The sequence below is a fragment of the Corylus avellana genome, chromosome ca3, assembly GCF_901000735.1.
Source record: "Corylus avellana chromosome ca3, CavTom2PMs-1.0".
In the NCBI taxonomy this organism is placed as follows: Eukaryota; Viridiplantae; Streptophyta; class Magnoliopsida; order Fagales; family Betulaceae; genus Corylus; species Corylus avellana.
Window position 1 is genome coordinate 23306457 of NC_081543.1, and position 11811 is coordinate 23318267.

The window sequence follows — 11811 nt, forward strand, 5'->3', positions numbered from 1 at the left end:
TCGCTAACCTATGACAATTCATCAGGTTTAATATCATATTGGCACCAAAATATACACAATTCAATGCATAAGTAGCGCTTATTCCTCGGCCATAAGAGCAAAGAACCCCATGTCGAAACTTATCTTCCTCGACCCGAACGCCAAGATATCATTCACATCTACAACCCAAGGGTCTGGTAAAAGTAGTAACAGGCAGATCAAAGAGAGAGGACATAATCTTATTACAAGCGAAAAAAAGGAAAGAAAAAAGTACAAGAAAATAAAGGGATAAATGAAAATACAAGCAAATACAGGAATAAACGGAAATACAACAAAAAGAAGTCAACAATAAAGGGAAAAAACAGGAAAAGCACACAATGTGGATAATGGCAGCCAGAAGAAAGCCGATCGCGTGCTAGCCATAAACCGACGCGGAAGGTGGCGTTGGAAGCTCATCGCGGAGGGACGCAAGAAAGGACCCAGTAACGGACGGTGGGCAACAAAGCGGACGCGAAGGAAATCGGTGGCACACACAAACAAAATGGGCGGAGAGTTTGAGTGAATCCCCCAAAAGTAGCACCCACAGAGTGTGTCAAACAAGCAAAAGCAACAAATAACAACACACCAAGATAACTGGAAAATAAACAGGGAGAAAAAGGAATGCAAATAAATCAAATCAAAAACGAAATCAACCCACAACCGGAGAGAATAGAAATCAAACCACAGCCAGAGAGATGGATCCAGTGAAAAAGGTGGGATGGGCATGGGCAAATCCGATTAGCAAGGTGGTGGGGCACACGTTGAGGTGGACCAGGCAGAGGGCGGTACATCGGGCGGAAACGAACCTATCCAAAGCCAAGGCCAACCTAGCAAAAGATGCAGAAGATGGTGATGGCGGGGGAGGAAAGTGGGAAGGTGGAGAAAGGCTAGGCGGCCACAGTAGCAAAGGAAGAAGTAGAGGTGGCAAAACGGGTCGGCGGATCGACCCGTTTACGATCAGTAATGACCAGCGACCCGTTTAGGGTAAACCTAAACACGACTCATTTAGCTAACGGGTCGATTTCTCAATTTTAACAATTTCTCAGTTTTATTTATTTATTTTTTAATTATTCTGGTTGATTTGCGTAAATTTGAGGTTGGAGGACATTGGTCTCTTTGTAATTTGACGTTGTGTTGGTCAAAGCTTGGGGATTTGGTAATTAAGTATTCATGATCTTGGGTTCTTCGTATCCCACGAAATTATATAATAAAATTAAGAGAAAAGTCTACATAACCCCCTCAAACTACCACTCAATTGACAATGTCCCCCTCAAACTTTTAATTGTTACAATGTCTCCCCCCCAAACTATCAAAAATTGTCAATGTTCCCCCCAATAACTAAATTACCCTTAGTAAAATTAATAATAATAATAAAAAAACTAAAACTTCTAGAAAAAAACCTAAAACTAACAAAAAAAGAAAAGGAAAGAAAAAATCCAAACGATGGTGGATTTTTTTTTTTAAATCAATTTTATATGAAAAAAATTAAAAAAATTTCGATTTTTTTTTTTATAAAAACTGAAAATTTTCGTTTTTTTTTTTTTTTTTTTTAAGTTTTTGTTTTATAATTTTATTTAAATAAAAATTTACGTTTTAAAAAATAAAATTTTCGTTTAATAAAATGAAATTTTTTGTTTTTAAAAACTAAATAAAAAAATAGTTTTTTTTAATAAAAATTTCCGTTTAAAAAAAATTAAAAATTTTTGTTTAAAATTTTTTTTTAAAAATATTATCTTTAAATTAAAATTTTTCGTTTTCTAGAAAAATCAATTTTTTTTTTTTTTGAATTTATAGGGGTATTTTTGTCTTATTGAGAAATCTATAGGGGCATTTTTGTCTTATTGCTAGTATTGGGGAGGACATTGACAATGTTTTGGCAGTTTGGAGGGAACATTGTCACAATTGAAAGTTTGGGGAGAACATTGTCAATTGGGTGGTAGTTTGAGGAGTGTATGTAGATTTTACCCTAAAATTAATAAAATAAATATTTAAAGTGGAACCCTTTGGCCTTTGTCATTGTCAAGGACTTTGTCTTTGCTAATTGAAAAATCATTAGAGTGACAAGATCGAGCACCCATAAACATGCAATATCTGAATTTAAAACTATTTGGATATATAATAGGATTTTTTTATTTTTTATTTTTGTCTTCATTTTCTTTCTCATTTGGGATATAACTGCATAGATCGATATCATCTGTTCATCTGTTGTTTATTTTACTTGTTTTCTTCTGGTATCCCGGTATTTAATTTTATACCAAATTATAATTTAAAACTAATTCTTCTAGCTTTTTGAGATGTAAAATTACTAATCAAATTTTTATGTTTTGTTATTTTATTACTCTGAATAGATAATATGATTAATCTAGTTTATTTTTCTTGTAAGATAAACAATTGTAAATATGATTTAATTAGTAATTGTTTACTAAAATCAACTATACACGATCAGCTAGAACTCGTAACAACGATCAGCTAATTAAAATTACAGGCGTCTTATAGTAAGTATATCATATAAAATAACAAAGAAATAAAGAATGAAGAGCCAAAAAGCAAAAAATTAAAAGTGATGAAAGAAAATAAGAGAAAAAAGAATTATAGTTTGGAATTCTTTGGGATTTTAAACAATATGCTACATCACATTTTTTTTTTTTTTTTTTTTTTAAACAATAATCTCACAACCTTCTTACTGGCAATGTAACAGGCTTATTTATAGAATAGAAAAATAAAATAAAATACAGGCTTATTTATAGTTCCTCAAGAACAAGGAGTGGACATTACATTAGAGCTCCACATCGCTTTCCACATGCCACACTGTCATCTAATATCTTCTTCTCATCATATAGATATTCAAACCCCATCTTCATGAGCTTTGTGGAATCACATCTAACTACTCCTTCATCTGGTCCTTCCAAATATCTAATTAAAATTCCATTATTGTCATACTCAGAGAAAAAGTCTTGTTCATGCAGAGAACTAATTTTCTGAAAAATCTTCTTAGAAGAAAATCAAATTTTAAATAAAAGTCTTACTCTTTTGCTATCTCGTATTCTGGAAACTTCTTCTTGAAATAAACTGCAATTTGACTGATGGTTGGATTGGTGGCAGCACAGATGAATCTACCTTTCATTGATGGCTTTTCCATGCAGAAGATATGTGCTCGACAGATATCTTCAATGTGTACAAGAGCAATTGAACCCCAAACTTCTTGCAAAAACTTGAATGCATTAAGCCAAAACAAATTGCTTGTGAGTGGTGATAAAATGACTTCCACACTTCCAGGCACATATGGAAGGAGAGTTTCTCCTCCCACAAGGCCACAAGGTAGTGTTACAACTTCTAGGCTGCTATTTTCATATTCATTATATTTCAGCACCTCTTTCTCTGCCAAAGTCTTTGATTTAGTGTATGCCTACAACAAAAAATCCAGAAAATTAAACCCATCATTAAAGTTTCATGACTTTATGAATGATTATAGACATATTATTAATGAGACATATTTTTTCAGAAATATAGAAGGAAACTACCAGTAAAGAATCATTAGAATAAGTGAATGAGCCATCAAGAGGTGTCCAACAGGATTCATCAATGCAAGACTTAAAAGAAGCTCCATCTTCTGTCAATGGTGAGGATGCCATCAAAGAGGCAGTGTAGATCAATCGCTTAACGGTTTGTGAGCGGATGCATGAATCGGCAATGGTCCTAACCCCGGCAATAGCAGCCTCAGTTGTATCCTTGTGCTATATTTCAGATTATCGGACTTCAATTATTTAGAAAAATTCTTTGTATTTAGCATGGAACATATAAGATAACTAAGGCACTCTTAGTGAGCTGTTAAACAAAAGTTAAATTTGATGAGGAAAATTTATTTATTTTTTAATTTGGAGAGCTACTTTTAAAAGAAATTAAACACCAAAATTTTCAAATTTTTCTTTACTTTTGTTGGGATTGAGTTTATAAATCACTACCCAAATACACGGACACTTAAAAAATAGAAAGAACAAAAGATAAGATGAAAATAATACTTTAATATTGAAGAGAAATATCAAGCTTCCATTTGTTTTTTGCTTGTTAATTGCTTACTTAATCTAACGTACATGATATCCTTATATAAGGATTTCTTACATATGAACACATACATTACTAACTTACAAAAGTCAATAAAAATTGCTCTAACAATTATAGCACTTAATACTATGGTTACAAAGTCCACAAAGGTGGCTAGCACTCAAGAGCTAAAACTAAAAATCACAAAGTTTAATAAGGCTGTCGCCTAACAAATATTCTTTTGACTTATAAGGCATTGCATAATTTACTAAGCTAATTAAAGTAAAAGAAAGTTGTGCCGAAATGCTAGAATTAATTAGAAGGAAATGTGTACAACCTTCTTACATGCTTTCTGTGACTTTGCATTTTTATTTACACTTCCAACACACCCCCTCAAACCAAAATGCCTTCATGCCAAGCATCTCACGTAAAATGTTGAAGGGTTCGACTGGCAGTGGCTTTGTGAAGATGTCAGCCACTTGCTCCTTGGTATTACAATACTCAAGTTCAATTGTATTCTGCTTCACATGGTCCCTCAAAAAATGAAACCTGGTATTAATATGCTTGCTCCTTCCATATTGCACTGGATTCTTTGAGAGCTTGATTGTTGACTTGTTGTCCATATGAATTATAGTAGATTTTTCTTGTGGGTGATTCAGTAACTCCAAAAGATTTCTTAACCATATGGCTTTACAAACAATAGAAGAAATTGCTATATACTCTGCTTCACATGAGGACAGAGCTACCATTGCTTGCTTCCTTGATGTCCAAGAAAAAATGGAACCAAGATAGAACACATGACCAGTTGTGCTTTTTCTCTCATCTTGGTCACCTCCCAGTCACTTTCTGAGTAACCAACTAATTCTGCATTTTCACCATAAGTATAGAAAAGGCCAAGATTGAGAGTACCTTTAATATACCTTAGAATCCTCTTTGTAGTTAGCCAATGAGATTCTCTTTGTATCTCCATATAACGACTTACGAGTCCAACGCCATAAAGTATGTCAGGCCTTGTCATTGTCAAATATCTCAGGCTTTCGATGAGACTCATGTACAAGGTTGAGTAAACCGGCTTTCCTTCTCCTTCTTTTGACAACTTCAGTCCTGTTGCGACAGGAGTGTTGACAGCATTATAGCTATCCATCTTGAACTTTTCTAACATCTATCTCGTGTATTTCTTTTGAGAGATAAATATTTCAACATTTTCTTGCTTCACTTCTATCCCAAGAAAATATGACATCAGTCCATTGTTAGTCATTTCAAATTCTTTGAACATGGATTTCTTGAACTCTGTAAACATCTTTCACTACTACTAGTGAAAAATAGATCATCCACATATAGACAAAGTATCAGAAATTCTCCTTTGTCGTAAGTCTTCATGTAGACAGAGTGCTCATATGGACATTTTATAAATCCATTTTGTTGAAGATAATCATCAATACGAGCATTCCAAGCTCGTGGTGCTTGCTTTAGGCCATACAAAGCCTTCTTCAAACGATACACCTTATCTTCTTCTCCTTGTGAAATAAAACCTTCTGGTTATTCCACGTACACTTCTTCCTCAAGTACTCCATTGAGGAAAGCTGATTTGACATCCAGTAGGTATATCTTCCAACTATGATGGGCTGCAAGTGAGATCAACAATCTCACTGTGTCTAGTCGAGCAACTGGTGCAAAGACTTCTTCATAGTCAATTCCATACTTCTATTTGTAGCCTTTAGCTACAAGTCTTGCCTTGTATCGATCAACACTACCATCTGCAGTTCGCTTGATCTTGTACACCCATTTGACACCAATCGTCTTCTTCTTTGGTGGGAGTGTCAATAACTCCCATGTGTCAATGGATTTCTTCTTCCATTGCTGATCTCACAGCTTCTTGAAAGGTTCGCGGCTCATGATCTTCATAGAAACAGAAAAGATTTGTTTCTTCTTCTTCTGAACGTTCATAGACATCCTTGAGACTTCCCATATTGATAGGAGTTGGAATTCCTCTGTTACTATTGTCACTAGAAGATGAAGTACCAGATGTAGGACTTCTGTGTATTGAAGAAGGTGAAATAGGTTGAGGAGATGTTGGTGGGGCAGATGGTGTCACAACTGGCGTTTGCTCTTCATATTCATCTAAGATAGAATTTTCTTTGTTCGCTTCTTTGTTGCTCCAATTCCATGATTTTTCTTCACTGAAAACAACATCTCTACTAACCACTACTTTAGTTGTTAGTAGGTTATAGACCTTGTATGCCTTTGACTCCTCACTATAGCCAACAAAAATACACTTTTCACCTTGATCATCAAGCTTCATTCTTTTTGCTTCAGGAACTTGAGCATATGCAACACACCCAAAAATTCGAAGGTGAGCAACACTAGGTTTGTATCCACTCCATGCTTCTTGAGGTGTTATGTTCTTGACAATCTTTATTGGGCACCGGTTCAGCAAATACACCGAGCATGTTACAGCTTCCGCACACAATTGCTTCGGCAATCCTTTCTCTTTTAGCATGGATCTCATCATATCAAGGATAGTGCGATTCTTCCTTTCCACTATCACATTTTGTTATGGGGTATAGGCTGCACTGAGTTGATGTCTGATTCCATTCTCTCTGCAAAAATCTTGAAATGCATTTGAGGTGTACTCACCCCCTCGATCAAATTTGACAGCTACAAGCTTGCAATTACTCTCCGCTTCGGCGAGCGCCTTAAAGTTCTTGAAAACAACTAAGGCTGAAGATTTCTCTTTGAGAAAATAAACCCATGATTTTCAGATGAAATCGTCTATGAAGGTAATGAAGTACTTGTTACCTCCAAATGATATGGGATGCAATGGCCCACAAATATCAATGTGCACCAACTACAGTGGTGCTTTTGCCCTTCATGCCATACCACTTAGAAAAGAGAGTCGAGACTGCTTACCAAGTACGCATCCTTAACAAACATGGTTTGCTGAATCAATTTGTTGTAGACCATGCACTATTCTACCAGAGGATAATAGCTTCAGGCCATTGAAGTGAAGATGGCCAAATTGTAAATGCCACTGCCATGACTCGTTTTTAATGAGTCTAATAAGGCATTTCTTGATCTTTGTATTCAGATTCAAAGGAAACATACAGTTCTTGGTCATTTGAACACGTGCAATGAGCCTTCCACTTGTTTCTCTTTGAGAGAGAACATTATTCTCCATGTGTACAATATATCCCTTCTGGAGAAGCTGGCCAATACTTAGGATATTGTTCTTCATACTTGGGACATAGTAAACATCAGAGATGAATTCTTCCTTGCCGTTTTTCTGGAAGATCCGGACTTTTCCTCTTCCTTCAACTGCAAGTTTTGAGGAATCTCCAAGGCTCACGCTTCCACAAACTCCTTCTTTGAGTTTAGCAAAAGTTTCTTTTCTTCCACACATATGATTGCTTGCACCAGAGTCAAGGTACCAAACATCATGTTGACCACTAGAATCATTGTGTGCCAATAAGAGAGTAGAATTCTTACTCTCACTGCTTGATGCTTCAGCAAGGTTGACATGGTCATCATTCTTGTACGAACATTCTGAGGCATAATATCCGTATTTCTTCAGTTGTAACATTGGACATTCTGCTTTCTCTGGTCAGGAAATTTCTCCTTTCTTGAGATGGTCCACGATCATTTATATTACCGCGTCCTCGACCTTGACCTCGACCACGGTAGTTGGCACCACCACGTCTTAGATTCATTGTCCACGTCCTCCCTTTGGTTTGTCAAAATTTAATTTTGACTCCAAAGCTTGCTCAAGAGATGTGGCGCTTGCATTCTTCAAAATGCGTTGGTCATAAACTCAAAGAGATCCCAGCAGGTCCTCTGCACTTATAGTCTCCAAGTCTTTTGATTCCTCAATTGCCATCACCACGTGCTCAAATTTGGGCGTGACGGATCAAAGTATCTTTTCCATGACACAAACATCTTCAAGTTTTTCGCCGTTTCTCTTCATTTCATTCACGATTACAAGTAATTGAGAATAATAATTAGAGACATTTTCTCCTTCATTCATATGGGCAGATTCAAATTTAGCCCTTAATGATTGAAGGCAAATTCTCTTCACTCGATCAACACCTTTGAAAATTGTATTCAAGGTGTCCCTTGCTGCTTTGTTCGTTGCCGCTTCAGCGACCTTCTCAAATGTTGAATCATCAAATCCTTGATAAAGGAGATACAACGCCTTCTTGTCCTTCTTTCTTTAATCTTTGAGGGTGACTTTCTGATCTGCAGTGTAAGTGGCTTCTTGCTCCAGAGTGGGCTCAACGAACCCGGTACTGACAATCTCCCTAAGATCTTGTGATCCAAACAATGCTTTGAATTGGATGCACCATTTCTCATAATTTTCCTTTTTCAACTGAGGAACTTGGATTTGCACCATATCTGAGGCCATGAGTACAATGCTAGGAATAAACTAGCTCTGATACCAATTTGTTGGGATTAAGTTTACAAACCAATACCCAAATACATGGACACTCAAAAAATAGAAAGAACAAAAGACAAGATGAAAATAATACTTTAATATTAAAGAGAAATATCAAGCTTCCACTTGCTTGCTTCTTGCTTACTTAATCTAACATACATAATATTCTTATATAAGGATTTCTTACATGTGAACACATACATTACTAGCTTACAAAAGTTAATAAAAATTGCTCTAACAATTATAGCACTTAATACTATGGTTACAAAGTCCACAAAGGTGGCTAGCGCTCAAGAGCTTAAACTAAAAATCACAAAGTCTAATAAGGTTGCCGCCTAACAAATATTCTTTTGACTTCTAAGACATGCATAATTTACTAAGCTAATTAAAATAAAAGAAAGCTGGCCGAAATACTAGAATTAATTAGAAGGAAACGTGTACAACCTTCTTGCATGTTTTCTTTGACTTTGCATTTTTATTTGCACTTCCAACAACTTTCACATTGTGCTTAACAAAATAGCTAAAAGCTTAACCTTGTAGCAAAAACATGCTCTACATCCCGTTCAGTAAAACGGTTAAAAATTTGCTGAGCTACTACAAGGAAAGTATATAAAAATAATTATATTTTAAATAGAGGTGCTTTAAAAAAGTGAGTAGTTAAAATAAGAAAATGTGTTGTTCAGTTAAATCTTAGCTAAATAATTGTTGATGCAGTGCAAGTGCTAGTTAAATATTCTTTTTTAATTCTTAATTTCTTTGTTGTCGACAAATGAGAGAGAAGAAAAATGAATATATAAATGCCCTTTAAAAAGCTAAAAAACTTTCATATTCGGAGAACTTACCTTACAAAAATTAATAAATTTGAGATAGAGTAGAAATCGTTAAATAACTATTTTTCGTGAGTTTTTTCAAAACTTAAAAAAAAAAAAAAAAATTAGATGTAAAGAGTTCGCAGACCTGGGAGCTTTGTGTGTCATGTAGCAACGGGGTGGCGACATGAAAGACATATTGGCAGCCTTTAATTGCAGGCTCAAAATCAATGGGATTGTAAATATCAGCTTGAAAAAGCACCAATCTGTTGGCTGCGTTGGGCAAGGACTTGAGGAGATCTACTTTGGTTGCGTCTCCTGCAGAGATCGATGAAGGAAAACAAAAGATCCATAAATAAAGTAAAAGAAATTGAATATATAAAACACCACAATCAGAGAGAGAGAGAGAGACCCAAGTTCCTGAGAGTTGCATGGACTGTATAACCTTTCTGTAAAAGCTTTTTCACAAGGGAAGAGCCAATATAGCCTGAACCTCCGGTGACGCAGACTCTGTTGCTGCTCTTCTCCATTGTCATCCAATTTGTTTTTCTATTCAACTATCGACGACATGCCGAGGCCCGAGGCTGGGCGTATTTAAACAATATATAGCCAGCCCCTACCACCGCCCATCTACGTGGGCGCTTAAATTGATGAGGTTTTTTTTTTTTTTTAATCTAATTAAATAAAAAATAAAAAATCTCCTATAGTCTAAGAATCTAGGCTATCTTGGTCCATTTTTAAGAGTATGTTTGAGATTACGTTTAAGAAATAGAGGTTTTAAGTCAAAAAAATGCTTTTGGGTAAAAACTTTATTTTTAAGTTTTTACTAAAAGTGCAGTTTGACCAGTTTTACGCTTTTTAGACCCTTAAAAACGCTTTTAATTTTTTTACTAAACGAATACTTTTTTTTACAAACAGACTTTTGAGTATTAAAAGCACTTTTAAGCTCATAAGTCAACCATTTAATTTTGTGATTTTGTTCTATGCAATTTTTTGGACTATAGCGTACGCAACTGTTTAGAAAATAAATAATAATAAAACATATATCACATGGCTAGCTGCTTAGGACAAAAAAATAAAATAAAAAAAATAATAAAAACATATAAACTAGAGACCAGAAATTTGTCTCAAGACATCAGAATAAACTGAGTAATTCTAGAAGTCTCTCTTGTATCCTTCTTGAGTTCCTCCAAAAATGGTACGACTATTAAAATCACAATTTGATCAAAATTCAATAATGATCAATCACAAACTTAATGATGATTTTAATAGCCGTATCATTTTTGGAGGGACTCAAGAGAGACTTGTAGTATTTAATAAACTAGTTGAATCATTGTAAACATCGGACATTTAAGACAACAGCTATATTTTGGACGGGAGAGGCTTACATGCGGTCCAACAAAACTACTGCAATCTGCGATAGTTTAGTTGGAAGGTTGAGATCTTCCAAGGAGATTTTAACCCCAAAACGGCAGTAGGTCATGATTTCTTTTTAAAAAAATTGACGGCAGGAAGGGATGCTCCGTTAACTCCCATCCAAATGTCTTCTCTCTTCTCCAAGACTTCTCTCTCTGTTCTCTTTTTCAAAAAACCACATTCCACAAATATTTCAGATCCTTGCCAGTATTCCCCTCTGGTGGGCTATGGGTAGAAAAACCCAAAATCGACAAAATCTCCAGTCTCTCGATGCTTGTCGACGCCGGCAGCCCTGAAACGACGGTGTGACCTCTCTTATGCTTCCAATCCGACTGTCGCTATGGGTAGAAAAACCCAAAATCAATAGACATGATATTTCTTAGGGTTTGTGGCGCAACTTCTCTACCCAAAAATGGAGTCGCCGCCTCTGCCCAGAAGAGCGGCGATGCACCCGGCGTGATTAGTGATCACGGCAGTCTGGCCACGGCGCTCAATTGGCTGTAGTAGCTACCGGAACTGTAGGGGCTTTCAAATCTGCAGAGGAGGAAAGTGCCGAGAATGACAAAGCACTTAATATTGCTGTAGAAAATAAATGTTGATTATTTTCTACATTTTTCTGCTCTCTAATTAGATGATGTGCATTGCAAATTTTATGTTTTTGGGCCATTTTATGGTTGTGATTTCATTTTGAGTCAGGAGAGTCATGAACTACCTCTGTAGCTGGAAACATAGGGTCTGAGGTCATAGCTTTGGGAGTCTTTAGTAGCTTCAAGTTTTCCCACATTTCAGGGCTGCCGACGTTGATTTTGGGTTTTTCTAACCATAGCGCTCCGGGGGGAATACTAGTGGAGAGTGGAGAGAAGTTTTGGGAAGAAAATAAGAAGGAGAAAGGACGTTTGGATGGGAGTTAACGGGCATCCTTCTTGCCGTCAATTTTTTTTTTTTAAAAATCATGACCTACTGCCGTTTTGGGGTTAAAATTTCCTTGGAAGATCTCAACCTTCCAACCAAACTATCGCAGATTGCAGTAGTTTTGTTGGACCGCATGTAAGCCTCTCCCATTTTGGACTTCTCTTGGCATATAGTTGGATTTCAATA

At 35.9% G+C, this 11811-nt stretch overlaps 1 protein-coding gene across 1 annotated transcript; it reads right to left on the reverse strand.

Annotated features, from left to right (window-relative positions):
- Window positions 1–2789: 2789 nt before the first annotated feature.
- On the reverse strand, window positions 2790–9827 carry LOC132176646 (putative anthocyanidin reductase). Its single transcript, XM_059588910.1, has 5 exons — window positions 9710–9827; window positions 9446–9615; window positions 3540–3752; window positions 3045–3424; window positions 2790–2931 (listed from the first exon to the last, which is right to left on the reverse strand). The coding sequence occupies exons 1-5, from the start codon at window positions 9825–9827 to the stop codon at window positions 2790–2792; spliced, it is 1023 nt and encodes a 340-aa protein (XP_059444893.1).
- Between the last annotated feature and the right edge of the window lie 1984 nt (window positions 9828–11811).

What these genes read in the sequence shown, in the direction of transcription:
- LOC132176646 (XM_059588910.1), bottom strand. Translation starts at nt 9,827, where the DNA reads ATGGAGAAGAGCAGCAACAGAGTCTGCGTCACCGGAGGTTCAGGCTAT. An exon ending in TGCAACTCTCAGGAACTTGG is followed by an intron (nt 9,616 to 9,709) that starts GTCTCTCTCTCT and finishes CGATCTCTGCAG; the next exon opens with GAGACGCAACCAAAGTAGAT. An exon ending in GAATACGAGATAGCAAAAGA is followed by an intron (nt 2,932 to 3,044) that starts GTAAGACTTTTA and finishes AATTTTAATTAG; the next exon opens with ATATTTGGAAGGACCAGATG.